Genomic DNA, 27,500 nt, shown 5'->3' with positions numbered 1-27,500 from the left:
CTATGAAATGAAGGAATGATTCCATTATTGATTCATAATCATAGTGGAATCAATGGTGCAGAGTCAAAAGTCAAAAAAGGATTCTTACTTACGGCTTTTTATGAAACAATTTCATGAATCCACTCATAAAAAGTTCATAGATTTCTTCTTCTATATATTTCTATTGAAATAGCAAAGAATTGAAAAAAAAAATAGAAGAAGAAAAAAGAAAAGATACAAATACAAAGAAGAGCCAGTCAACCATTCTGATTCAATTTATGAACAGTACTCAGAACCTCTAGTGAGTCTGAATACAAAGTATCTTTAGTTCTTTGCCACAATTCTTAAATGAATTTACCATCAGCCTATCCAATCTAATTTCATCGCAAACAGAGTTACCTCAATATTAAGAAAAGTGTAAAATAATTAGGGAGTCTTTATAGTCTTTTTTAGAATCTTTTATTAAACCTTAGTAGCCAAAAAGGAGTGTCTCTTAGAAACCTTTGGTTTGGATACCAAGATTTCCGACTTCTTACTTTCATAGTTCTCCAGAATGAATTCTCGCTATTTCTTTTATTTGATTCAATTCAGAATAGCCCAAACCAATATTTCATAAGATTGGGTTGCTTCAGATTTCTTGGTACTTTTTTGAGCCACACTCAGAACCCAGATTTTGAGAAAAAAGATGAAAGTCTTTTATAGGACCTATGGTTCTCAAAATCAAGTATCGACAAACCTAGCCCTTGCCTATGCTTTTGCGGGGCAAGAATTCGTCAAGTTCGATCAACAGGATTAAGAAATTCTAAGTATTTTTTTGTTGATCAGGCGACACCCAGATTCGAACCGGGGATAAAGGATTTGCAGTCCCCCGCCTTACCACTTGGCCATGCCGCCAAATTACATCCAAAACAGAGAAATAAATGAAGAAGAATAAAGAAGAAAGAAATTCTATAATAAATTCTATAAGATTCTATTCTAAATTAATTCTATTCTGAATTAGATTAAATTCTATAAAATTCTAGAATCTAATTCTAGAATCTATTAGAATCTAGAATATAATATAATATATCTATTATATAAGAATATTCTTATACTTAGATATTCTATTTTATTCTCTTTTTATTCCTCTCCTCATTTTGGTTTTGATTTGAATTTTTTACTTTCTTAATTTATTTTATTTTTGGATCTTAAATCCCATTGTACTTATCCTTTTCCAAAAAAAATTACTCTTTTTTATTGGATCCGATTTATATTCTTTTCTTCGATTAATTTTATCTCAAAACACGCGTCGCTTAAAAACTTATCTTCTCTTTTCACTTTTCTATAGATTTGATAGATCTATAGAAAAGTGAAAAGATTCCCGGCCCGGTCACAGACTGTAAAATGCAGGGCAATTTCGAATAAATTACTCTTTACTCCAAATTACTCTTTACTCCATTAACTATTTAATATTTAATTATTACTCTTTTACTCTTACTTACTTTTCTTACTTTGAATTAGCGAACAGCTCTTAATTTTGTATCTCCTTATCTTAATGGATGCAAAATCCAATTGATTTCCGACTAATCATTATCAATTACATGATCAATTCTAATTATCTAATTATAAGAAAATCTATGTGTATATGTAAACCCCAGAAAAGTGTAAACTCTAGAAAAGAAATTGTTATACGTGGATACCAAGCCGGGTCTCTTTCTTATGCACATATCCCTAGATAGGATCATCGTGCTTGAATATTTCATTAAATATGAATATGAAGATAGAGATTATGATAGAGTACGACCTTGCACCAAGTTCAATTCTTATAAAAGATGTGATATACGGATAGCTAGATAGCTATATCGTCATGTACTTCCTAAAGATTACTCCTATGACTATATACGTACGCAATTCCATTGTATTTTCTAAATTTTACTACCAGAAAAAGATTTGCGAATTCCTTTTTGAACATTCAATTGCGTGTGCTAAAAAAAAGGGAAACTCTATGCTGTTCCTGATTCTTCTGTTTTTATCTCATTCATAGAGAGCAGATTAAATCCTAAACTCATTGATTTTTTTTTTTTACGCTGATCATAATATCATCATTAATATCATAATAAAAGAATTAGGTATTAAGTCTAAATTGGATCAATTTTTATATCCGATAAAAGACTCCATCAGCCTAAGTGACAGAATTTTTCCCAGGAATGCTTTCTTAATTTCCATTTCTTTCTATTTGTACCTGTCTCAAGATCAAATTCGAACTTGCATCGAAAATGCCCTTCATTTCTCTGTCTTGCTTTCGTTCATACGATATATATGGATGGGGTTGACTAAAATTTTATGTGATTCAGTAAACAGAATATCCATTCCCTCATTGCTAGATCAATTGGTAGGGTTCGATGAATAGTGAGCCAAAAGCCGATAATGGGATTTTTTCAATAAAGAGGAAACTTCAGATTAAGATGCTCCAGAATGGAAATGAGGGAATGTCCACAATACCTGGATTTAGTCAGATACAATTTGAGGGATTTTGTAGGTTCATTAATCAGGGCTTGACGGAAGAATTTCATAAGTTTCAAAAAATTGAAGATAGAGATCAAGAAATTGAATTTCAATTATTTGTGGAAACATATCAATTGGTAGAGCCCTTGATAACAGAAAGAGATGCTGTGTATGAATCACTCACATATTCTTCTGAATTATATGTACCCGCGGTCTTAATTTGGAAAACCGGTAGAAATATGCAAGAACAAACCGTTTTTATTGGAAACATCCCTATAATGAATTCTTTTGGAACCTCTATAGTAAATGGAATATACCGAATTGTGATCAACCAAATATTGCAAAGTCCCGGTATTTACTATCGTTCAGAATTGGAACATAACGGAGTTTCTGTCTATACCAGTACTATAATATCGGATTGGGGGGGAAGGTCGGAATTAGAAATTGATAGAAAAGCAAGGATATGGGCCCGTGTAAGTAGAAAACAAAAAATATCTATTCTAGTTCTATCATCAGCTATGGGTTCGAATATAAGAGAAATTTTAGATAATGTTTGTTACCCTGAGATTTTCTTGTCTTTCCCGAATGATAAAGAGAAAAAAAAGATTGGGTCAAAAGAAAATGCTATTTTGGAGTTTTATCAACAATTTGCCTGTGTAGGGGGGGATCCAGTATTTTCTGAGTCCTTATGCAAGGAATTACAAAAGAAATTTTTTCAACAGAGATGTGAGTTAGGAAAGATTGGTCGACAAAATCTAAACCGGAGACTTAATCTTGATATACCCCAAAACAATACATTTTTGTTACCACGAGATTTATTGGCTGCTGTGGATCATTTGATCGGAATGAAATTGGGAATGGGTACACTTGACGATATGAGTCACTTGAAAAATAAACGTATTCGTTCTGTAGCAGATCTATTACAGGATCAATTTGGATTAGCTCTTGTTCGTTTAGAAAATACGGTTCGAGGAACTATATGTGGAGCAATCAGGCATAAATTGATACCGACTCCTCAAAATTTGGTAACTTCAACTTCATTAACAACTACTTATGAATCGTTTTTTGGCTTACACCCTTTATCTCAAGTTTTGGATCGAACTAATCCGTTGACACAAATTGTTCATGGGCGAAAATGGAGTTATTTGGGTCCTGGAGGATTGACGGGGCGAACTGCTAGTTTTCGAATACGAGATATCCACCCGAGTCACTATGGACGTATTTGTCCAATTGACACGTCCGAAGGAATCAATGTTGGACTTATGGGATCATTAGCTATTCATGTGAAGGTTGGTTATTGGGGATCTATAGAGAGTCCATTTTATGGATTATCTGAGAGATCAAAAGAGGCACAGATGGTTTATTTATCACCAAATAGAGATGAATATTATATGGTAGCAGCAGGAAATTCTTTGGCCTTGAATCGGGATATTCAAGAACAACAGGTTGTTCCAGCTCGATATCGTCAAGAATTCCTGACTATTGCATGGGAAGAGATTCATCTTAGAAGCATTTTTCCCTTCCAATATTTTTCTATTGGAGCTTCCCTCATTCCTTTTATTGAGCATAATGATGCGAATCGAGCTTTAATGAGTTCTAATATGCAGCGCCAAGCAGTTCCCCTTTCTCGGTCCGAGAAGTGCATTGTTGGAACTGGGTTGGAAGGACAAACGGCTCTAGATTCGGGGGTTTCAGTTATAGCCGAATGCAAGGGAAAAATCATTTATACTGATACTCAAAAGATCATTTTATCAAGTAATGGGGATACTCTAAGCATTCCATTGGTTATGTATCAACGTTCCAACAAAAATACTTGTATGAATCAAAAAACTCAGGTTCAGCGGGGTAAATACATTAAAAAGGGACAAATTCTAGCGGGTGGTGCGGCTACAGCTGGTGGGGAACTCGCTTTAGGAAAAAATGTATTAGTAGCTTATATGCCATGGGAAGGTTACAATTTTGAAGACGCAGTACTAATTAGCGAACGTCTGGTTTATAAAGATATTTATACTTCTTTTCACATCCGGAAATATGAAATTCAGACTCATGTAACAAGCCAAGGTCCTGAAAGAATCACTAAGGAGATCCCGCATTTAGAGGCTCGTTTACTCCGAAATTTAGACAGAAATGGAATTGTGATGCTGGGATCTTGGATAGAAACAGGTGATATCTTAGTAGGTAAATTAACACCTCAGACAGCGAGCGAATCCTCATATGCCCCGGAGGATAGATTATTACGAGCTATACTTGGCATTCAGGTATCCACTTCAAAAGAAACTTCTCTAAGACTACCTATAGGGGGAAGGGGTCGAGTTATTGATGTGAGATGGATCCATAGAAGAGGGGTTTCCAATTCTAATCCAGAAAAGATTCGTGTATATATTTCACAGAAACGTGAAATCAAAGTAGGTGATAAAGTAGCTGGAAGGCATGGGAATAAGGGTATAATTTCTAAGATTTTGTCTAGACAAGATATGCCCTATTTGCAAGATGGAACGCCCGTTGATATGGTATTCAACCCATTAGGAGTCCCCTCACGAATGAATGTGGGACAGATATTTGAATGTTCACTCGGGTTAGCGGGGGATCTTCTAAAGAAACATTATAGAATAGGACCTTTTGATGAGAGATATGAGCAAGAGGCCTCAAGAAAACTAGTGTTTTCCGAATTATATGAAGCCAGTAAGAAAACAAAAAATCCATGGGTATTTGAACCCGAATATCCGGGAAAAAGCAGAATATTTGATGGAAGAACAGGAGATCTTTTTGAACAACCTGTTCTAATAGGAAAGTCCTATATCCTAAAATTAATCCATCAAGTTGATGATAAAATCCATGGACGTTCCAGTGGGCATTACGCACTTGTTACACAACAACCCCTTAGAGGGAGGGCCAAACAAGGGGGACAAAGAGTAGGGGAAATGGAAGTTTGGGCTCTAGAGGGATTTGGTGTTGCTCATATCTTACAAGAGATGCTTACTTACAAATCTGATCATATTAGAGCTCGTCAAGAAGTACTTGGTGCTATGATTATTGGGGCAACAGTACCTAACCCAGAGGGTGCTCCAGAATCTTTTCGATTGCTCGTTCGAGAACTACGATCTTTGTCCCTGGAACTGAATCATTTCCTTGTATCTGAAAAGAACTTCCAGATGGATAGGAAGGAAGCTTGATCTCAATGAATCAGAATTTCTATTCTATGATTGACCAGTATAAACATCAACAACTTCGAATTGGATCAGTTTCCCCTCAACAAATCAGGGCTTGGGCAAAAAAGATTCTACCCAATGGAGAGATAGTTGGAGAGGTGACAAAACCCTATACTTTTCATTATAAAACTAATAAACCGGAAAAAGATGGATTGTTTTGTGAAAGAATTTCTGGACCCATAAAAAGTGGGATTTGTGCTTGTGGAAATTACCGAGGAATTGGGACTGAAAAAGAAGACCCGAAATTTTGTGAAGAATGCGGGGTGGAATTTGTTGATTCTCGGATACGAAGGTACCAAATGGGATACATCAAACTGACATGTCCAGTGACTCATGTGTGGTATTTGAAACGTCTTCCTAGTTATATTGCGAATCTTTTAGATAAGCCCCTTAGGGAATTAGAGGGCCTAGTATATTGCGATGTGTGATTTGATCGAAATTTTCATTTGACAGATTTGGACTGAGAAACTGTCATCCCGTTTAATCTGATTGGGATGCCCCTGGCTCTGACATGTATCTTGGGAGGAGGAACATGAAGCTCAGAATTATGGGTGCATTCAAGATTTCAAAATGGAAGAAAAGGGGAGTTGATCCATGGTCGATTTCGTAACAGATAATATAGGAATAGTTAGTTATACCTCGTGAAAAAAGACTTTTTGTGGAATTATACATTCCATTTCTTTGAAAAAGAAATTATGTTCAGGCAAGCGTAAGTGAATATGGTTACGGGAGCTTATCTATCGCATATATGCTTCAAGGGATAATAACCATCGAGGTGAGTAGAGACCTAAAAAAGATCCAATGGAAAAATACAATATATAGACAAAGAAATCCTTTAAGAGTCCAAAAATATTCCTTTCAGGGGATTCATAATTTGAGGGGAAGTAGACTACTCAAGAATTTCACATTTCCTTTTTTTCGTTTTTTTGTAAACATAAAAGAAAGTCTAAAAGGTTAGAGTGAAAATCAAAAATCAAATAAGATAAGAATGAGGCTTGTCCTTACTGGGAACTTGAGTAAAGAGTAGCTTTTTGTAGGGTTTTCTCGAACAAAGTTTAAAACTAAGAAGAACCCATTTCTTTATTTGGTGTAACTACTTGAGCCGGATGAGAGGAAACCTTCACGTCCGATTGTGAGGGGGGGAATCCAATACTATAGGAACCTATCTCAATTTTTCTTTTGCTAGGTCCATAGCTAAAAAACCTACTTTTTTACGATTACGAGGTTCATTCGAATATGAAATCCAATCCTGGCAATACAGCATCCCACTCTTTTTTACTACTCAAGGTTTCGAGACATTTCGAAACCGAGAAATCTCTACGGGGGCAGGTGCTATCAGAGAACAATTAGCCGATTCGGATTTGCGAATTATTACAGATAATTCTTTGTTAGAATGGAAGGAATTAGGAGATGAAGAGTCCGCAGGAAATGAATGGGAAGAGAAAAAAATTCGAAGAAGAAAGGATTTTTTGGTTAGGCGCATAGAATTAGCTAAACATTTTCTTCGAACAAACGTAGATCCAGAATGGATGGTTTTGTGCCTATTACCAGTTCTTCCTCCTGAGTTGAGACCAATCATTCAGATAGATGGGGGTAAACTAATGAGTTCGGATATTAATGAACTCTATAGAAGAGTTATCTATCGGAACAATACTCTTACCGATCTATTAACAACAAGTAGATCTACACCAGGGGAATTAGTAATGTGTCAGGAGAAATTGGTACAAGAGGCCGTGGATACACTTTTTGATAATGGGATCCGCGGACAACCCATGAGAGATGGTCATAATAAAGTTTACAAGTCATTTTCCGATGTAATTGAAGGCAAAGAAGGAAGATTTCGTGAGACTCTGCTTGGTAAACGGGTCGATTATTCGGGGCGTTCTGTCATTGTCGTAGGTCCTTTGCTTTCATTACATCAATGTGGATTACCTCGAGAAATAGCAATAGAGCTCTTCCAAGCATTTGTAATTCGTGGTCTAATAAGACAAGATGTTGCTTCTAACACAGGGATTGCTAAAAGTAAAATTCGGGAAAAAGAACCCATTGTATGGGAAATCCTTCAAGAAGTGATGCAGGGGCATCCTGTATTGTTGAATAGAGCGCCCACCCTGCATAGATTAGGTATACAGGCGTTCCAACCCATTTTAGTGGAGGGGCGTGCTATTTGTTTACATCCCTTAGTTTGTAAGGGCTTCAACGCAGACTTTGATGGGGATCAAATGGCTGTTCACGTACCTTTATCTTTGGAAGCTCAAGCAGAAGCTCGTTTACTTATGTTTTCTCATATGAATCTCTTGTCTCCAGCTATTGGGGATCCCGTTTCCGTACCAACTCAAGATATGCTTATAGGACTCTATGTATTAACGATCGGGAATCCCCGAGGTATTTGTGCAAATAGGTATAATCAATCTAATTCTAATTGCAGAAACTATAAAAAGGAAAAAGTTAACAAGAATGACTTTAAGTATACAAAAGAGCTGTATTTTTCTAGTTCTTATGATGCACTTGGAGCTTATCGGCAGAAACGAATCCATTTAGATAGTCCTTTGTGGCTTCGGTGGAGACTAGATCAACGCGTCGTTGGCTCAAGAGAAGTTCCCATCGAAATTCAATATGAATCTTTTGGTAATTATAATGAGATTTATAAGCACTATCAAATAATAGGAAGTGTAAAAATAGAAATTTGTTGTATATACATTCGAACTACTGTTGGTCATATTTCTTTTTATCGAGAAATAGAAGAAGCCATACAGGGGTTTTGGCGGGCCTACTCATAGGCTATCTAACTCATGCTCTATATAAAAAATAATAAATTCTATTAGTGATGCCCATACTTGTGGGAATTCGGGTCTCTCTAATTTCATAGGTATCATAATTTCTGAATTTCTGTGTGAATCAAGATTGAGGAAAGGGAGTTTTCGAATCACTGACCCAGGTCCATTGTGGAATCTTACTCAGCAGAATATGGAGGTCCTTATGGCAGAACGGACCAATCTGGTCTTTCACAATAAGGTGATAGATGGAACTGCTATTAAACGACTTATTAGCAGATTAATAGATCATTTCGGAATGGCATATACGTCACATATCCTGGATCAAGTGAAGGCTTTGGGTTTACGGCGAGCCACTGCTACATCTATTTCATTAGGAATTGATGATCTTTTAACAATACCTTCTAAGAGATGGTTAGTTCAAGACGCTGAACAACAAAGTTTTCTTTTAGAGAAAAACCATCATTATGGGAATGTACATGTGGTAGAAAAATTACGTCAATCCATTGAGGTATGGTATGCTACAAGTGAATATTTGAGACAAGAAATGAATCCTAATTTTCAGATGACTGATCCCTCTAATCCAGTTCATCTAATGTCCTTTTCGGGGGCTAGAGGAAATGCATCTCAAGTACATCAATTAGTAGGTATGAGAGGATTAATGTCGGATCCTCAAGGACAAATGATTGATTTACCGATTCAAAGCAATTTACGGGAAGGGCTTTCTGTGACAGAATATATAATTTCTTGCTACGGAGCCCGCAAAGGAGTTGTAGATACTGCTGTACGAACATCAGATGCTGGATACCTCACGCGTAGACTTGTTGAAGTAGTTCAACATATTCTTGTACGTAGAACAGATTGTGGTACTATCCGAGGTATTTCCGTGAGTCCTCAAAATGGGATGACGGAAAAGATTTTTGTCCAAACACTAATTGGTCGTGTATTAGCAGACGATATATATATCGGTCTACGATGCATTGGTACTCGAAATAAAGATATTGGAATTGGACTTGTTAATCGATTCATCACCTTTCAAGCACACCCAATATATATTAGAACTCCTTTTACTTGCAGGAGTACATCTTGGATCTGTCAATTATGTTATGGCCGGAGTCCTACTCATGGTGACCTGGTCGAGTTGGGAGAAGCCGTAGGCATTATTGCGGGTCAATCAATTGGGGAACCGGGGACTCAACTAACATTAAGAACTTTTCATACTGGTGGAGTATTCACGGGTGGTACTGCCGAACATGTACGAGCTCCTTCTAATGGAAAAATAAAATTTGATGAGGGTTTGGTTCATCCCACACGTACCCGTCACGGGCATCCTGCTTTTCTATGTTTTATAGACTTGTATGTAACTATTGAGAGTCGGGATATTAGACATAATGTAAATATTCCAACAAAAAGTTTGATTTTAGTTCAAAATGATCAATATGTAGAATCAGAACAAGTGATTGCCGAGATTCGTGTCCAAACGTCCACCTTTCATTTTAAGGAGAGGGTTCAAAAACATATTTATTCTGAGTCAGAAGGAGAAATGCACTGGAGTACTGATGGCTATCATACGCCCAAATATCCATATAGTAATGTTCATCTATTACCAAAAACAAGTCATTTATGGATATTAGCAGGAGGTCTATGCAGATCCAATTCCAATATAGTGTCTTTTTCACTCCACAAGGATCAAGATCAAATGAATGCTAATTCATTTTTTCTCAAAGATCTCTTTGATCTCTCACTGACTAATGATCAAGTAAGACATAAATTGTTGGATACTTTTGGTAAAAAAGATAGGGAAAGTCTTGACTATTCAAAACCTTATCGAATCATATCTAAGGGTCATTGGAATCTCATAGAGCCTTCTACTTATATTCGTCAAGAGAATTCTTTGGCGAAAAAGCGAAGAAATAGATTTGTGATTCCCTTACAATATGATCAAGAACAAGAAAAGAAACTAATACCCTGTTTTGGTATTTCGATTAAAATACCTATAAATGGTATTTTACGTAGAAATAGTATTCTTGCTTATTTTGATGATCCGCGATACAGAAGAAGCAGTTCAGGAATTACTAAATATGGGATTGTCGAAGTAGATTCAATCGTAAAAAAAGAAGATTTGATTGAGTATCGAGGAGCAAAAGATTTTAGTCCGAAATACCAAATGCAAATGAAAGTAGATCAATTTTTTTTCATTCCCGAGGAAATACATATCTTACCCGGATCTTCGCCCATAATGGTCCGGAACAATAGTATCATTGGAGTAGATACACGACTTGTTTTAAATATAAATACAAGAAGTCGAGTAGGTGGATTAGTCCGAGTGGAGAGAAAAAAGAAAAGTATAGAACTGAAAATATTTTCTGGAGATATTCATTTTTATGGAGAGGTGGATAAAATATCTAGGCACAGTGGCATTTTGATACCACCAGGAATCGGAAAAAAAGATTCTAAAGGATCAAAAAAATTGAAAAATTGGATCTATGTCCAACGCATTACACCTACCAAAAAAAAGTATTTTGTTTTGGTTCGGCCCGTAGTCACATATGAAATAGCTGATGGGATAAATTTAGCAACACTTTTCTATCAGGATCTCTTGCAGGAAAAGAATAATGTCCAACTTCGAATTGTCAATTATATACTTTATGAAAATGGCAAGTCAATTCGAGGAATTTCTCACACAAGTATTCAATTAGTTCGAGCTTGCTTAGTATTGACTTGGGACCAAGAAAAAAAGAGTTCTATAGAAGAAAAGGTTCATGCTTCTTTTGTTGAAATAAGGACAAATGATCTGCTTTGTTATTTCATCCGAATTGAGTTAGTAAAGTCCACTCTTTCGTATACCGAAAAAAGGTATGATACGGCAGGTTCAGGATTGATTTCCAATAATGAATTAGATCGTATTCATAGAAAAAATCCTTTTGATTCCAAGGCGAAGATTCAAATATTTCCCCAACATCAGGGAACTCTTGGTACGTTGTTGAATCGAAATAAGGAATGCCAATCTTTCCTAATTTTGTCATCATCCAATTGTTCTCGAATTGGTCCCTTCAATACTTCGAGATATAATAATGCGACAAAAGAATTGGATCCCATGACTCCAATTAGGTATTTGTTGGGTCCTTTAGGTACTATTGTGCCTAGAATAGTAAATTCTCGTTCATCTTACTATTTAAGAACTTATAATCAAGTCTTTTTAAAGAAATCTTTTTTGCTTGAAAATTTTCAACAGACTTTCCAAGTGCTTCAAGTACCTCCATTTCAATACTGTTTCCTAGATGAAAATAGTAGGATTTATAATCCCGATCCTTGCAGTAACATCATTTGGAATTCATTCCATTTGAATTGGTGTTTTCTCCATCACGATTCTTGTGAAGAGGCATGGACAATAATTAGCCTTGGACAATTCCTTTGTGAAAATGTATATCTATTGAAATATGGATCACGCATAAAAAAATCTGGTCAAATTTTCATTGTTCATGTTGATTCTCTAGTTATAAGATCAGCTAAGCCCTATTTGGTCACTCCAGGAGCAACTGTCCATGGTCATTATGGGGAAACCTTTTATGAAGGAGATACATTAATTACATTTATATATGAAAAGTCGAGATCTGGTGACATAACGCAAGGTCTTCCAAAAGTAGAACAAATCTTAGAAGTTCGTTCAATTGATTCAATATCGATGAACCTCGAAAGAAGAGTTGAAGGTTGGGACGAACGTATCCGAAGGATTCTTGGGATCCCCTGGGGATTCTTGATTGGAGCTGAACTAACCATAGCCCAAAGTCGTATCTCTTTGGTTAATAAGATACAAAAGGTTTATCGATCCCAGGGGGTACAGATCCATAATAGACATCTAGAGATTATTGTACGTCAAGTAACATCAAGAGTTTTGGTTTCCGAAGATGGAATGTCTAATGTTTTTTTACCTGGGGAATTTATTGGATTGTTGCGAGCAGAACGAGCAGGGCGCGTTTTGGCCGAATCAATCTGTTATCGGGCAATCTTATTGGGAATAACGAAGTCATCTCTGAATACTCAAAGTTTCATATCCGAAGCAAGTTTTCAAGAAACTGCTCGAGTTTTAGCAAAAGCTGCTCTACGAGGTCGTATTGATTGGTTGAAAGGCCTGAAAGAAAACGTTGTTCTGGGGGGGATTATACCGGTTGGTACCGGATTCAATAAATTAGTACATCGTTCAAAGCAAGACAAAAACATTCATTTGAAAATCAAAAGGAAAAATCTATTCGAGTTGGAAATGAGCGATATTTTGCTACACCATAGAGAATTATTTTGTTCTTGTGCCCAAGAACTTTCCATGAGACATCAGACCAATCTTTTACGTAATGTATCCTAACAAGAGGTTTATTCTTTTTATTTTAACTCTCTGGTCCGATTATGGATTTCATAATCAATGAAATAAAAAAGAAAGAATGAAATTCATGGTTTGGGTCGTAGATCAATGGTCAATCCTGGTAGAAGGTTCCGTCGGAACAATTCTTTATTTCATAAGGTACTGAATCTATTTGAAAAAAAAAAATAAAAAGAGAAAGTGTGGGAAAATGGGAAGACGATATTGGAACATCAATTTGGAAGAAATGATGGAAGCAGGAATTCATTTTGGTCATGTTACTAAGAAATGGAATCCTAGAATGGCTCCTTACATCTCGTCAAAGCGTAAAGGTATTCATATTACAAATCTTACTATAACTGCTCGTTTTTTATCAGAAGCCTGCGATTTAGTTTTTGATGCAGCAAGTAGGGGAAAAAGATTCTTAATCGTTGGCACCAAAAAGAAAGCAGCGGATTTAGTAGCATCAGCAGCAATAAGGGCTCGATGTCATTATGTTAATAAAAAATGGCTTGGTGGTATGTTAACGAATTGGTCTACTACAGAAACAAGACTTCAGAAGTTCAGGGACTTAAGAGCAGAACAAAAGATGGGGAAACTCAATCGTCTCCCTAAAGGAGATGCAGCAATGTTGAAGAGAAAGTTATCTACTTTGCAAGCATATCTTGGCGGGATCAAATATATGACGGGATTGCCCGATATTGTAATTATCGTGGATCAGCAAGAAGAATATACGGTTCTTCGAGAATGTGTCATTTTGGGTATTCCGACGATTTGTTTAATCGATACAAATTGTGATCCAGATCTTGCAGATATTTCTATTCCGGCCAACGATGATGCTATCGCTTCGATTCGATTGATTCTTACCAAATTAGTATCTGCAATTTGTGAGGGTCATTCTAGTTATATAAAAAATGGTTGATTATCTTATCATTATTCTTAAGAAGAAGAAAGAAGAAGGTTAGTTTGTTTTTGGTGAACTCTCTTTGATTGTTACTCTTTTAGTTTGCATCTTTTGGAGTTTGAACTATGTTTTGACTATCAAATAATATTTAAAAGAAAAGATAAAAATGATTGGTATTTTTTTTATGTGATTTCTCGGTATCCGAAATATACGATTCATAACTTAACTTCATGAATGAATATAGGTGAATTGAGAAAGAGATGGTTGAATAAAAATAATCACTTTTTTGAAGTTCGATTTCTGTTAGAGGACAATATGAATGTTATACCATGTTCCATTAAAACACTCAAAGGGTTATACGATATATCAGGTGTAGAAGTAGGCCAACATTTATATTGGCAAATAGGAGGTTTACAAATTCATGCCCAAGTACTTATCACTTCTTGGGTTGTAATTGCTATCTTATTAGGTTCAGTCATCATAGCTGTTCGGAATCCGCAAACCATTCCGACCAACGGTCAGAATTTCTTTGAATATGTCCTTGAATTTATTCAAGACTTGAGCAAAACTCAGATTGGAGAGGAGTATGGTCCTTGGGTTCCTTTTATAGGAACGATGTTCCTATTTATTTTTGTTTCTAACTGGTCAGGTGCTCTTTTACCTTGGAAAATCATAAAATTACCTCATGGGGAGTTAGCTGCGCCCACGAATGATATAAATACTACTGTTGCTTTAGCTTTACCTACGTCAGTGGCATATTTCTATGCGGGTCTCAGGAAAAAAGGATTGGGATATTTCGGGAAATACATTCAACCAACTCCAATACTTTTACCAATTAATATTCTAGAAGATTTCACAAAACCTTTATCTCTTAGTTTTCGACTTTTCGGTAATATATTGGCTGATGAATTAGTGGTTGTTGTTCTTGTTTCTTTAGTGCCTTCAGTAGTTCCTATACCTGTCATGTTTCTTGGATTATTTACAAGTGGTATTCAAGCTCTTATTTTTGCAACTTTGGCCGCGGCTTATATAGGTGAATCCATGGAGGGTCATCATTGACTCACTTTCAAAATAGTCTTTTTTGAATCTTATCCCAATTCAAGCAATGCGGGGGTTCGGGGTTCAATATAATCCACTGGGTTGGAGAAGAGAATGCAAATAGCTACATGTATGTATATATGAATAAATATATATGATATTGCAGAATTTGGAAGATAAAGAAGGGTTGGAGATCATGTATATGTAATACCTATGAGTATCAATCTTTGTGTATGTTTTGAAGAATGGTTTCAGAATACAATTTAATAGAATAATAAAATGCAGGTGATTTACGTTATGAAAAAAAAGTATATGTTATTTACTAGTTAAATGGTAATTACCCCTATCTCTTTTTTTTCTAGCCCACTGCATTTAGATGGATTCCCATATAAGTCCTTTTTCTATTTTGTCTTTGATTGTGAATTGAATGAAAGAGAAAAAATAGAATAATTTATAAACAAGGAAACGCAATGACTAAAACCGTATACATATTTATTTACATAAGGTAGAAAGGAAAAACGGTCTATCAAAGTAGTTCTGACAATTCAGTAATATTCTGAATTGTCAGAACTACTTCGACCCGATATATTTTAGTGAAAAAGATCAAAAAATAAAAAAGAAGTGTAGTAAGGTAATAGAATATTAAAGTAGAAGTAGAAAAAATAGATTAAGTACTAATTCATTGGTTGGTTGTATCATTAACCATTTTTTTTTGTGCGAGGAACTTACCATGAATCCACTTATTTCTGCTGCTTCCGTTATTGCTGCTGGATTGGCTGTAGGGCTTGCTTCTATCGGACCTGGGGTTGGTCAAGGTACTGCTGCGGGCCAAGCCGTAGAAGGTATTGCGAGACAACCAGAAGCAGAGGGTAAAATACGAGGTACTTTATTGCTTAGTCTGGCTTTTATGGAAGCTTTAACAATTTATGGACTGGTCGTGGCATTAGCTCTTTTATTTGCAAATCCTTTTGTTTAATGTTTAATTTCATCGTAGAATAAAAATGTAAAAAAAAAAAGAATAAAAGCATAACCATAACTAATAAATTTGAGAATTCTCAAATTCCATTAATAATAATAAGCGGAGTGATACAAAAAGAACTCTGTTCTTTGTTAGTCCTATCTATAAGGGGAGAGCATATGAAAAATATAACCGATTCTTTTGTTTCCGTGGGGCACTGGCCATCCGCTGGGAGTTTCGAGTTTAATACCGATATTTTAGCAACAAATCCAATAAATCTAAGCGTAGTGCTGGGTGTATTGATTTTCTTTGGAAAGGGAGTGTGTGCGAGTTGTGTATTTCAAGAATACGTTGGATTTAACCGGCTGCACTTTCTTTATATTTATGTATTCTTTTTTATATTTCTTATAGTATAAATAGGAACAAAAGGTGCACAATCTCGACGAATTACTTCGGAATTGGATTTTATTCAGAAATCATATGTAAGAACCATAGCATTTCGTGACTAATTGGTAAATGAACTTTGATTCTCTTCTCTATCAACCAATAATGTTGAGGTCTTTTACATGGTTAAAGATAAATTGTTTGAAGTCCAGGCACAGCATAGCATGGTACTCTTTCTACCACTACGTTAGTACCAAAAAAAAGGGTTAAAAAATGAAAAAGAATACAAAGAAAAAAGGAAGAATTAGGAATTTATCCGATGTAGAACACTCATATGGATAAAATTATTTGAACCATTAACTGTAAAGATGGGTCCCCCTTTTTTATCCACTGCCGAATCGACGACCTATGTATTGTATTTGTATAAAATATTTGTATAAAAAAAATTTTTTGGATGAAAAAAATCGAAATCTCATTCTATTCTAATAATAATGAGAATGAAGTTCATAATTCTATTAAATTTTCTTTCTATTTTCTTAGGATTTTGATTTAATTTATCATAGCATATAAAGAAGAAAAAATTTTCTTCTTTTCTTCTTTAAAATCGTTTTCTTTTTGGAAAGAAGTTGTAAATAAAGAACAAATAAAGAAACAACTTTGCTGACAATTTTTTCTTTTTTGTCTGGTCTGAAGAGTCCTCCTAAGATTCTGATGTTAGATCAGTTTCGATATCTTTGAATAAGAACAGAAAAGAGAGGATAGGCTCATTCCGTTCAAAGATATGGGAATGCCCATTAATCAAAGAAAAGATAAAAGAAACAATTGAGCGTGAGAGCCAAATGAATTGAAAGATTCATGTTTGGTTCGGGAAGAGATATTATAGTTGTGAAATGAATGGAAAGATAATCTACTTTCATTAAATGATTTATTAGATAAGCGAAAACAGAGGATCTTGAGTACTATTCGAAATTCAGAAGAATTACGTAGAGGAGCCATTGAACAGCTCGAAAGAGCTCGGGTTAGATTACGCAAAGTAGAAATCGAAGCAGATGAGTATCGAACGAATGGATACTATGAGATAGAACGAGAAAAAGTAAATTTGATTAATGCTACTTGCAATAGTTTGGAACGATTAGAAAATTACAAAAATGAAACTCTTTTTTTTGAAAAACAAAGAGCAATTAATCAGGTCCGACAACAAGTTTTGCAACAAGCCTTACAACGAGCTCTAGGAACTTTGAATAGTTGTTTGAATATGGAATTACATTTTCGTACTATCAGTGCTAATATTGATATTCTCGGGTCTATGGAAGAAATAACTTATTAGCCTTTTTTACTCTAGTTTAGAGTTTAGGTATTATTTTTTACCTTTCCTTCCGAAAAATAAAAAAGAGATACTAATGGGAACCCTTCGAGCTGACGAAATTAGTAATATTATACGAGAACGTATTGAACAATATAATAGAGAAGTAAAGATTGTGAATACCGGTACCGTACTTCAAGTGGGCGATGGCATTGCTCGTATTCATGGTCTTGATGAAGTAATGGCAGGTGAATTAATAGAATTTGAAGAGGGTACCATAGGTATTGCTCTGAATTTGGAATCAAATAATGTTGGCGTTGTATTAATGGGTGATGGTTTAAAGATAAAAGAGGGAAGTTCTGTAAAAGCAACAGGAAGAATTGCTCAGATCCCTGTGAGCGAGGCTTTTTTGGGTCGTGTTATAAATGCTCTGGCTAAACCTATTGATGGGAGAGGTGAAATTTCATCTTCTGAATCTCGGTTAATTGAATCTCCTGCCCCAGGTATTATTTCGAGACGTTCCGTATATGAGCCCCTTCAAACGGGACTTATTGCTATTGATTCAATGATCCCTATAGGACGTGGGCAGCGAGAATTAATTATTGGAGACAGGCAGACTGGTAAAACAGCAGTAGCCACAGATACGATTCTCAATCAAAAAGGACAAAATGTGATATGTGTTTATGTAGCTATTGGTCAAAAAGCATCTTCTGTGGCTCAGGTAGTGACTACTTTCCAGGAAGGAGGGGCAATGGAATACACTATTGTGGTAGCCGAAACAGCAGATTCGCCTGCTACATTACAATATCTCGCTCCTTATACGGGAGCGGCTCTGGCCGAATATTTTATGTACCGTGAACGACATACTTCAATAATTTATGATGATCTTTCCAAACAGGCACAAGCTTATCGTCAAATGTCTCTTCTATTAAGAAGACCCCCTGGTCGTGAAGCTTATCCAGGAGATGTTTTTTATTTGCATTCACGACTTTTGGAAAGAGCCGCTAAATTAAGTTCCCGTTTAGGTGAAGGAAGTATGACTGCTTTACCAATAGTGGAGACTCAATCCGGAGACGTTTCGGCTTATATTCCTACTAATGTAATTTCTATTACAGATGGACAAATCTTCTTATCTGCCGATCTATTCAATGCTGGAATAAGGCCTGCTATTAATGTAGGTATTTCTGTTTCAAGAGTCGGATCGGCAGCTCAAATTAAAGCCATGAAACAAGTAGCTGGCAAATCAAAATTGGAACTAGCTCAATTTGCAGAATTAGAAGCCTTTGCACAATTTGCTTCTGATCTAGATAAAGCTACTCAGAATCAATTGGCAAGAGGTCAACGATTACGTGAGTTGCTCAAACAATCCCAATCAGACCCTCTCGCGGTAGAAGACCAGATAGCTACTATTTATACCGGAACAAATGGATATCTTGATGCGTTAGAAATTGGACAGGTAAAGAAATTTCTTGTTGGGTTACGTACCTACTTAACAAAGAAGAAACCTAAATTCCAAGAAATTCTATCTTCTACCAAGATATTCACCGAAGAAGCTGAAACCCTTTTGAGAGAAGCTATTCAGGAACAGATTGAACTCTTTCTACTTCAGGAACAAACATAAATGTAAATAACAAACATAAATGTAAATGGATCATTTTTATTATATTATTAATAAATAGAAATTAATAAATAGAAATCCTTAATAAATATTTCATAAATATTTCTGATTCGAATCATTCAAAAAGGGACCTTTATCCTTTCTAATTTCTCCTTTCTAAAATAAAGTTCCTTCTATATATCTATTCTCTATCTAGAATAGATATATAGAAATAAATTAGAGAAATAAATTGCGTCCAATAGGATTTGAACCTATACCAAAGGTTTAGAAGACCTCTGTCCTATCCATTAGACAATGGACGCCCTTTATTCATATTTTTTTTTCGCATTTTTTTTTGAAAAAAAAAAGATTATTTCATAAAAAGAAATAAGGATGCAGATCAAAAAGGATAATGCATCTGTATATCTGTATATGATATGAAGTCAAGGAATGAGTATATAGCGGAGCGGGTAGCGGGAATCGAACCCGCATCGTTAGCTTGGAAGGCTAGGGGTTATAGTCGACGTTGGTTGATCATTTTTAACATCTCTAATTCAAAACCGAACATGAGATTTTGGTTTCATTCGGCTCCTTTATGGAAGATCTATGTATTCCCATCAGAGAAAAAATGAGATCCATAACATCTATGTCAGCTTTTTTTACGAATGCATCTAAAGCTACTTGCTTTTTAGATGATCCCTATAGAATAGGGGATTTTATCAAATCTTTCTAGTCTAGTTACTTCGTTCCCTATTTCTTTTCTACTCGTGGGATCCTAAGGAAAATAATTTTGTTTCTACCGAGCTCAAATAAAAAGTCGAGGGTTCTAGTAAACCAAAACCATCATTTTATAGCTATTTTGGCTTCAATCCCCCTTTTTAAGCGCAAAAATTGAAGATTTAGTTACGATTGAAAGTTTTGTACTATTATCCATAGATCTTTTCTTCATACTCATTTAATTGGAAGAATTGAACCAATCAAAAAAATTATGCTTCTCGACTCCATAATACAATTTTTTTATGAAAATTATGATTGTCTTTTGGATAGAAATCGTGATAATGTATATTTTTTCCTCAAATGTGCTATTGAGGGATAAAGTATTAAATCTTTTTAAGAAATAAAGTTTTTGATCGGAATATGAAATATGAAAAAAAGGAAAGACCCCTTAACTTTTGAAGTTGTTAATAGAACGAATCACACTTTTACCACTAAACTATACCCGCTACATATTTATTATTGGATATAAAAGGGCCTTTTGTCTAACAAAGTAATTAGATGTAGTTAAGATAGTATCAGAATCATGAAAATTTCAGCATTAACACGTATTTTGTTCCACCGCGGGAAAACTTGGAAAAAAAAAAGAATAGGTAAATAGCAAAAAATTTAGTCAAATTTCAATAGTGTACTAAAGTTAAAAGTTAGAAGTATTTTATTTTTTGAAACCTCTCTTCATTTGAACCATTAGATTTTATGAATTTGGGTAAATTGGGCCTCAAACTTTCAAACTTGTCCTTTGCTTTGAACAAGTAATTTATTTAGAGTATCATTTTAGATTTTATAAATATGTGTGTTTTTTTTTTTTATATTCTTTCTCTTATCAGATATATTTTTTTCTTTTTAAATAGAAAATTTATAAAATTAGGAAATTCATTAATGGAAAACAAATTTCATTCTAAATAAAAATTAAAGTTCAGTATTATATTCATCTTAATAATTCCTTTAAGAAATCTTAATATTAATAAGAAAGAAGTATTAAGAAATAAAAAAAGAAAGACGAAAAACCTTAGTACTATAGAAAAATATTAGTACAATATTAGTATATACTATAAAGACTCTTACTAGTACTAGTAAGAGTACTAGAACACTTTTACTCTTTTTTACTATAAAGCTATAAAGATTAAATCTTCTAATTTAGACTCTAATTTACTATAATATACTAAATATACTGAGAATAGAAATAGAATCTCTAAGATTCAATTAGTAAAAATTAGTAAATATAAATTGAGTAAATATAAATAGTAAATATAAATATGTAAATATAAATATAAAGAATAAATATATATATATATAATATAATAATAATATAATATTATAATATAATATAATAATAATATATTATAAAATATAAAATTTATAATATAAAATTATAAAATTAAAATTATATAATATAAAATAAAAATAGAATATATAGAATATATTCATTCTATTAATTATTAATTTAGATATAGTTAGATATAGATAATAGATAATTTTTTTCAATAATTTAAGAATTTATAAGATAATCTATCTATTAGAATTTTATCTAATTTCTAATAATTAGGAATGGCAATGAAAATTCTTCTTCTCGTTTCAATAAAAATTTTTATTTGTCGGAACAAAAGAAGTACTGGCCCGGCCAGTATTTATACTTAACCAGGCCGGAGAAATGAAGTTTTTGTTTTGTACAAAATAAAAGAAGTAAGGTATTCTTTCTATTCGAGAAATCTTTTTTGAATCATTGAAGTAAAATCAAAATTGTTATCAATCTTGACTTCATGTGTTAAATCACATGATAAATTTCCAATTTGGAATGAGGAGAGATGGCTGAGTGGACTAAAGCGTCGGATTGCTAATCCGTTGTACGAATTATTCGTATCGAGGGTTCGAATCCCTCTCTCTCCGACCCCCCCGATAACTTGAGAATTTCTAATTGGAATAATTTTTGATTATTCTTTATTTATGAATCTTTTATCTTTATCTAACATCTATTCAATTTCTTTTCTTTATACATTTACCTATGAAAAATACCTATGAAAAAAGAAAGTAAAAAGTAAAAATGAATCTCATCTCTTTTTTTATTATTTTTATTCTTCACGCCCAGGATTACGCCCCGGATCGTTAGATAAGAATCCGAAGATGAATAGAGAAACAAAGAATATTACTACTGTGTAAACGAATAGTTTAAGAGTAAGCATTACAAATCTCCAAGATAAGATAAGATCATTTTTTTTAAGGAAATAGATCACCTATTTTACGACATATACTATCGCTCTAAAGATGAAAAAAAAAAGGAAGTTTTTTTGAAATTTATTTTCACGAATTTTTTCTAATGTAATAAGATTCGTATTTTTTGTTACCAAAAATTTCTTGCCATATTCATATCTATAATTAAGTAATTTTATGGGGTATGGGATCTTATAAAGGAAAGGTTAGAACAAAAGAAATAAGCTGATTAGCTTTTTAAAGAAAAGATAAAGATCATCGCCCCCTTCCCTTATTCAAATATTCAAATTAAAATTCAATATAAAATACCAGACTTTTTGAATCGAGGGTTCCTAATGTCCAGACTTATCTGAATCTTATTTATGATCTTATTGATTTTCTTCTGAAAATCTCATCTTTTTTTTATCAAATAAATTATGAATTGAATAGAGATTAGAGATTCAATTTTTATCGGAAACTTACAGCAGCTTGCCAAACAAAGGCTAAGAGAAAAAAGAGTACAGGGATAATTGGCATAACGTCTATGATTGGATTAAAAAAGGCATAAGCCTCGGGCAATTTGGCGAAGAAAAAACTACTCGAATAAAGGGTAGAATTAAGACAGATACAAATTAAACAAAAGATATTAAGCATAACAAATATTCTTTTCTTGTTCTTAAAGTTAAAGATTCAAATTAAATTGAAGAAGAAATTATCAGATTGGATTGAGTTGTTTTTATGAGGGAAAATTGAAAATAAAAAAGGCAGATAAAAGAAAGAAATTCTTATTTTTATTTGACTTCTCCCCAATCAAGAATCCTTCCTTACATTATCCAATCAAATAAGAATACAAGTAATTCTATTTTCATAGAATATCTTAATTGAATTCTAAGTAATGATCAATTAATATTTTTGATTCTATATCTATTCTGTTGAATCCTAGCGGCAACATGTCCTATATTTCTTTAGGTTGGTTATTGACGAATAACAAATATTTCTCTTAGTTTTTCTTAGACCAAAAATAAATGGGGCGTGGCCAAGCGGTAAGGCAACGGGTTTTGGTCCCGTTACTCGGAGGTTCGAATCCTTCCGTCCCAGATCGTTCGCATCAGAAACGAAAAATTCCTCTCGATTGAAATTGAAAATTGAATTCAACAATTCTTTTTTTATGATGGATATGGATGCGAAAAGATCGGAATCCTCGGATTCTGATTTTATCTTTGATTTTACCTTACACGAGACTTTTTATACTTTCTAATAATGAAAACAAAGAAACTTTATTCTCAAACTATCTCTCTGTTTTAAATTAAATGAAAATCAGATTCAATTGGAGATGGTAAAAAAAGTAAATCATAATATTCAAATCAGAAAATCATATTTCATAAATCTAAATAAAAAAATGAGAAAATAGGAATATATTAGGATATATTTATATTAGATATTAGAATATATTCATACATAAATACATAATTCTTCCATAAGAATCTATATTGTCTATTTGTAGATTTTTCTTATTAAGAATATCTTAATATTTCAGATTATCTTATTATTCTCTAATTGATTAGAATTAAATATTTAAATATTTAGTTAAATAAAAACTTTTATCCATTCATGGGAATTTCTTTTTCATCTGAATGAAAGTAAAGCCAAAGGATTTTTTTAGGTTTATAATCTTTTTTATTTTAAGAAAAAGAATTTATGATGGACAATCCTGAAAGATTTGTTTAAGATGTAAATAAGTTTGCTTAAAACTGATTTGTTTTTTTATGTGATATTATTCATATGAGAAAATATGAGGGTAAATTTTCAGTGAAATCCTTTCCGGGTATAGACTTAATCTATAAGTCTATAAGTGTAGATTCTTATGTATCGGTTCAACCAATGACTATTCATGATTCCATATTGAATCAATTGCATATGGTTCCAAATTAAAAGAAAATTATAGGGATGTTATGGTAAAACTTCGTTTGAAACGATGTGGTAGAAAGCAACGTGCGACTTGAAGGACATGATTGGCTGTGGATTCTGACATCCACCATCTTTTATACAAATGAAGATGCTCTTGGCTCGACATGATTTGTTCTGCTAGGAACCTGATTGAATTTGTTTTGGGTTGCTAAATAAAGATACTAAAAGATACTAATGGTATAAATGGTATATCTAAGGTATAGCATATGATGGAGCTCGAGGAAAAAGAATTGATTCTTTTATCGGAGTAATAATCTAGGGTTAGTGACAATCAATAAGTTAGATCAACTTTGTAAATATATCATCAATATCTAAATATAGATAAATGGATAGGTTCAAAATTGAACAAGTTTGAAATGAAAAAAAACCAAATTTGTCGAAAATTTCAAACTGTTTCGATCAAGAGTGTATCACAAAGGAATAAAATGATTTTTCCCTTTTTCATAGAAAGAACAAAAAGTATGTTGCTGCCTTTTTGAAAAGGAGTAAAGATCACCGAAGTAATGTCTAAACCTAATGATTTCAAAAAGCACAAAGCAAAGACAACAAATTCCGGAACAAGGAAACACTTTTTTAACTTGTCTCAACAATTGGATCAGAATGAGTAAAAAAAGATAGATCTGAAAATAGACAAAAAAAGAGGTTAGAGACAGCTCAAAAAATTTTAAGGATTTCCTTTTGAACTCTTTTAAAAATACCCAACTTGAGTTAGGAGTATAAATGAAATTTATTTTTCTGTAAAGAAGTAAAAAAAAGGATCAAAATTCAGTCTAATTATTTATAGATCAGATCCTTTTCTCTTTCTATTTCTATCTATATATTTCTATTTCTATCTATATAGATAGAAATAGAAATTATAGAAATTCAAATCATTTTTTCTTGAGCCGTATGAGGAAAAAACTTCCTATACGTTTCTAGGGGGGCATCTTTTATCTACATCTATCCCAATGAGCCATCTATCGAATCGTTGCAATTGATGTTCGATCCCGAAGAGAAGGAAGAGATCTTCAAAAAGTGGGTTTTTATGATCCGATAAAGAATCAAACTTATTCAAATGTTCCTGCTATCTTATATTTCCTTGAAAAAGGTGCTCAACCCACAGAAACTGTTTATGATATTTTAAGGAAGACAGAATTCTTTAAAGAATTTCGAATTTCTTTTGATAAAAAAAGAAAAGAAAAACAAGAATCATGAAGAAAAAAAGTATAGGATAATATAGTACCTATCTTTGTTTAATTCTTTATTCAAAATTCAAAGTTTTTTTTCTTGTTCTATTCATAATTATTTTATTCTTCTTTTTCTTATTTTTGTGGAACCCCCCAACAAGGGGGGTAATCTTTCTTCTTGTATTTGTATTGTATCTTTCTTTTTTTGATTAAAGAAAGCCACTATTTTTCTATATATACCTTTTTCTTATTCCTTTCCTTATTTTTTTCCACTCAAAGTTTTATTCTTTATGTTGTGCTAATCCAACACAAATTTCCATATAATTTATTGAATTTTGTTTTCTAAAAAGTCCATTCATATTGACAATGGCATATCAAACAAATATAATTTGATCGTATATAAATAGATCTTTTTATCCCCATTCCCTATTGGCTCTTTCCTTCATTTTAGTAAAATGGATGAGTTTGCTGAATTTTTTTTATTTCGATCGTATCTACACTTCATATTGATCCGGGTTGCTAACTCAATGGTAGAGTACTCGGCTTTTAATTGCGACTATGATCTTTTACACATTTGGATGAAGAAATTCGTCTAGACTATTGGTATAGTTTATAAGACCGCGACTGATCCTGAAAGGTAATGAATGGAAAAAAGAGCATGTCGTAATTAAAAATAGAAAAATTCTAGTACTCATAATATAAATAGAACAAGAATTTTTTTTAGAACATTTTTAAAGTTCAGTAAAGTATTTTTGGTCTAGTGAATAAATGGATAGAGCCTTATGGCTCCAATTCGAGTAAGACAAAAAAGCAACGAGCTTCCCTTCTTAATTTGAATGATTACCCGATCAAATTACTAATTATACGTTAAAAATATCTTAGTGCCTGATGTGGGAAAAGGGTCTCTTGTGAGACCATTGATTTTTTTTTTTATTAATCCTAATTATTATTTATTGTGGATTGGAGACGGATGTGTAGAAGAAAGAGTATAGTGATAAAAAATTATTATTTCCAAAGTCAAAAGAGTGATTGGGTTGCAAAAATAAAAGATTTTTAACCTTTTTTCTTATTGTTATTTTCTTTCTTTTATTATTATTCCTATCTTCCTAGTTCTATTTTCAAATTAACAAGGAAAAGAAAATCAAATTAGATAGAAAGGGAAAAGAAAAAGATCTGTAGATTGGGCTCTTTGTCTCCGGGGTATATATTCTTTTTTTGTTCTTATTTTTCTATAATTTTAGAATTTTTTACTTCTTAGATTCTTCTTATGATTTTTAATCACAGTACAGTCTAAAAGTTTAAAAAGTATAAAAAGTCTATAAAAAAGTCTATCTTCTTTTATATTATTTAAAATAGAAAAAATATAAAGTAAAAGTATAGACAGTGCATAGTATATAATAATACTAGACTATAATATTAGATTATTAGAATTATCTCTTAGAATAATTAGAAGAATAATAATTCTATTATTATAATTTATTATAATTTATTCTAGTTAGAATTTCTACTATTTTCTTATAAAGAGTATTTTACTATAAGAGAAAAAATAGACTATATACAACATACACACATACGCCGTTCTGACCATATTGCACTATGTATCATTTCATAACACAAGAAAAGCCTCTCTTTTTTGGTTAAAGTAGAAATGTATTGAAATAGCAGAATTACAAGGATATTTAGATTGAAAAAAGAGAGATTTTGGCAACAAAACTTCCTATATCCGCTACTCCTTCAGGAGTATATTTACTCACTTGCTCATTATCATAGCTTCAATAGTTTGATTTTTTATGAACCTGTGGAAATTATCAGTTATGACAATAAATCTAGTTTAGTACTTGTGAAACGTTTAATTACTCGAATGTATCAACAGAAATATTTGATTTCTTCGGTGAATGATTCTAACCAAAATGGATTTTCGCTGCACAAGAATTCTTTTTCTTATCATTTTTATTCTCAAATGGTATCAGAAGGTTTTGGAGTCATTCTGGAAATTTCATTCTCGTCGCGATTAGTATCCTCCCTTGAAGAAAAAAGAATACCAAAATCTCAGAATTTACGATCTATTCATTCAATATTTCCCTTTTTAGAGGATAAATTATCACATTTAAATTATGTGTCGGATCTACTAATACCCTATCCTATCCATATGGAAATCTTGGTTCAAATCCTTCAATGCTGGATCAAAGATGTTCCTTCTTTGCATTTATTGCGATTTATTTTCCACGAATATCATAATTTGAATAGTCTCATTACTTCAAAAAAATCCATTTACGTCTTTTCTAAAATAAAGAAAAGATTCTTTTGGTTCCTACATAATTTTTATGTATATGAATGCGAATATATATTCCTTTTTCTTCGTAAACAGTCTTCTTATTTACGATCAATATCTTCTGGAGTCTTTCTTGAGCGAACGCATTT

At 33.1% G+C, this 27,500-nt stretch overlaps 12 protein-coding genes and 6 non-coding genes across 18 annotated transcripts in view, besides 1 other annotated feature; 13 read left to right on the top strand and 5 right to left on the bottom strand. All coding sequences in view use genetic code 11, as the record gives it.

Annotated features, from left to right (window-relative positions):
* Positions 1 to 27,500: part of a sequence feature (large single copy region (LSC)) that runs on past both edges of the window.
* Positions 803 to 873, bottom strand: trnC(gca). The gene has a single exon. It is a non-coding gene; the product is annotated as a tRNA-Cys (tRNA).
* On the top strand, positions 2,361 to 5,636 carry rpoB (RNA polymerase beta subunit). Its single transcript has one exon. It carries the CDS (start codon positions 2,361 to 2,363, stop codon positions 5,634 to 5,636), a length of 3,276 nt encoding a protein of 1,091 aa, YP_006073260.1.
* Positions 5,663 to 8,452, top strand: rpoC1 (RNA polymerase beta' subunit). Its single transcript has 2 exons — positions 5,663 to 6,097; positions 6,845 to 8,452. Exons 1-2 carry the CDS (start codon positions 5,663 to 5,665, stop codon positions 8,450 to 8,452), a joined length of 2,043 nt encoding a protein of 680 aa, YP_006073259.1.
* On the top strand, positions 8,640 to 12,806 carry rpoC2 (RNA polymerase beta'' subunit). Its single transcript has one exon. It carries the CDS (start codon positions 8,640 to 8,642, stop codon positions 12,804 to 12,806), a length of 4,167 nt encoding a protein of 1,388 aa, YP_006073258.1.
* Positions 13,012 to 13,722, top strand: rps2 (ribosomal protein S2). Its single transcript has one exon. It carries the CDS (start codon positions 13,012 to 13,014, stop codon positions 13,720 to 13,722), a length of 711 nt encoding a protein of 236 aa, YP_006073257.1.
* On the top strand, positions 14,020 to 14,763 carry atpI (ATP synthase CF0 A subunit). The gene has a single exon. The coding sequence runs from the start codon at positions 14,020 to 14,022 to the stop codon at positions 14,761 to 14,763; it is 744 nt and encodes a 247-aa protein (YP_006073256.1).
* On the top strand, positions 15,473 to 15,718 carry atpH. The gene has a single exon. The coding sequence runs from the start codon at positions 15,473 to 15,475 to the stop codon at positions 15,716 to 15,718; it is 246 nt and encodes an 81-aa protein (YP_006073255.1).
* atpF (ATP synthase CF0 B subunit) lies at positions 15,880 to 17,411 on the top strand. The gene is made up of 2 exons: positions 15,880 to 16,023; positions 17,001 to 17,411. The coding sequence occupies exons 1-2, from the start codon at positions 15,880 to 15,882 to the stop codon at positions 17,409 to 17,411; spliced, it is 555 nt and encodes a 184-aa protein (YP_006073254.1).
* Positions 17,485 to 19,008, top strand: atpA (ATP synthase CF1 alpha subunit). Its single transcript has one exon. The coding sequence runs from the start codon at positions 17,485 to 17,487 to the stop codon at positions 19,006 to 19,008; it is 1,524 nt and encodes a 507-aa protein (YP_006073253.1).
* Positions 19,236 to 19,307, bottom strand: trnR(ucu). The gene has a single exon. It is a non-coding gene; the product is annotated as a tRNA-Arg (tRNA).
* On the bottom strand, positions 19,450 to 20,207 carry trnG(ucc). The gene is made up of 2 exons: positions 20,186 to 20,207; positions 19,450 to 19,496 (listed from the first exon to the last, which is right to left on the bottom strand). It is a non-coding gene; the product is annotated as a tRNA-Gly (tRNA).
* trnS(gcu) lies at positions 21,558 to 21,645 on the top strand. Its single transcript has one exon. It is a non-coding gene; the product is annotated as a tRNA-Ser (tRNA).
* On the bottom strand, positions 21,828 to 21,938 carry psbI (photosystem II protein I). Its single transcript has one exon. It carries the CDS (start codon positions 21,936 to 21,938, stop codon positions 21,828 to 21,830), a length of 111 nt encoding a protein of 36 aa, YP_006073252.1.
* psbK (photosystem II protein K) lies at positions 22,414 to 22,599 on the bottom strand. The gene has a single exon. It carries the CDS (start codon positions 22,597 to 22,599, stop codon positions 22,414 to 22,416), a length of 186 nt encoding a protein of 61 aa, YP_006073251.1.
* Positions 22,972 to 23,043, top strand: trnQ(uug). The gene has a single exon. It is a non-coding gene; the product is annotated as a tRNA-Gln (tRNA).
* On the top strand, positions 23,898 to 25,107 carry rps16 (ribosomal protein S16). Its single transcript has 2 exons — positions 23,898 to 23,937; positions 24,863 to 25,107. Exons 1-2 carry the CDS (start codon positions 23,898 to 23,900, stop codon positions 25,105 to 25,107), a joined length of 285 nt encoding a protein of 94 aa, YP_006073250.1.
* trnK(uuu) overlaps positions 25,593 to 27,500 on the top strand; it is a 2,992-nt gene continuing 1,084 nt past the window's right edge. Inside the window, exon 1 of the tRNA in view lies at positions 25,593 to 25,628. This is a non-coding gene — a tRNA (tRNA-Lys). The remainder of the gene's footprint in view (positions 25,629 to 27,500) is intronic.
* The window catches only part of matK (maturase K), a 1,341-nt gene continuing 781 nt past the window's right edge, over positions 26,941 to 27,500 (top strand). The window contains exon 1 of the mRNA in view: positions 26,941 to 27,500. This exon is cut by the window's right edge and continues 781 nt beyond it. Coding sequence (YP_006073249.1) covers positions 26,941 to 27,500 — 560 coding nt within the window.

Source organism: Phalaenopsis equestris, chloroplast, assembly GCF_001263595.1.
Source record: "Phalaenopsis equestris chloroplast, complete genome".
Taxonomy (NCBI): domain Eukaryota; kingdom Viridiplantae; phylum Streptophyta; class Magnoliopsida; order Asparagales; family Orchidaceae; genus Phalaenopsis; species Phalaenopsis equestris.
The sequence above is the reverse complement of the archived record's forward strand: the minus strand, read 5'-3'. Positions and strand labels throughout refer to the sequence as shown.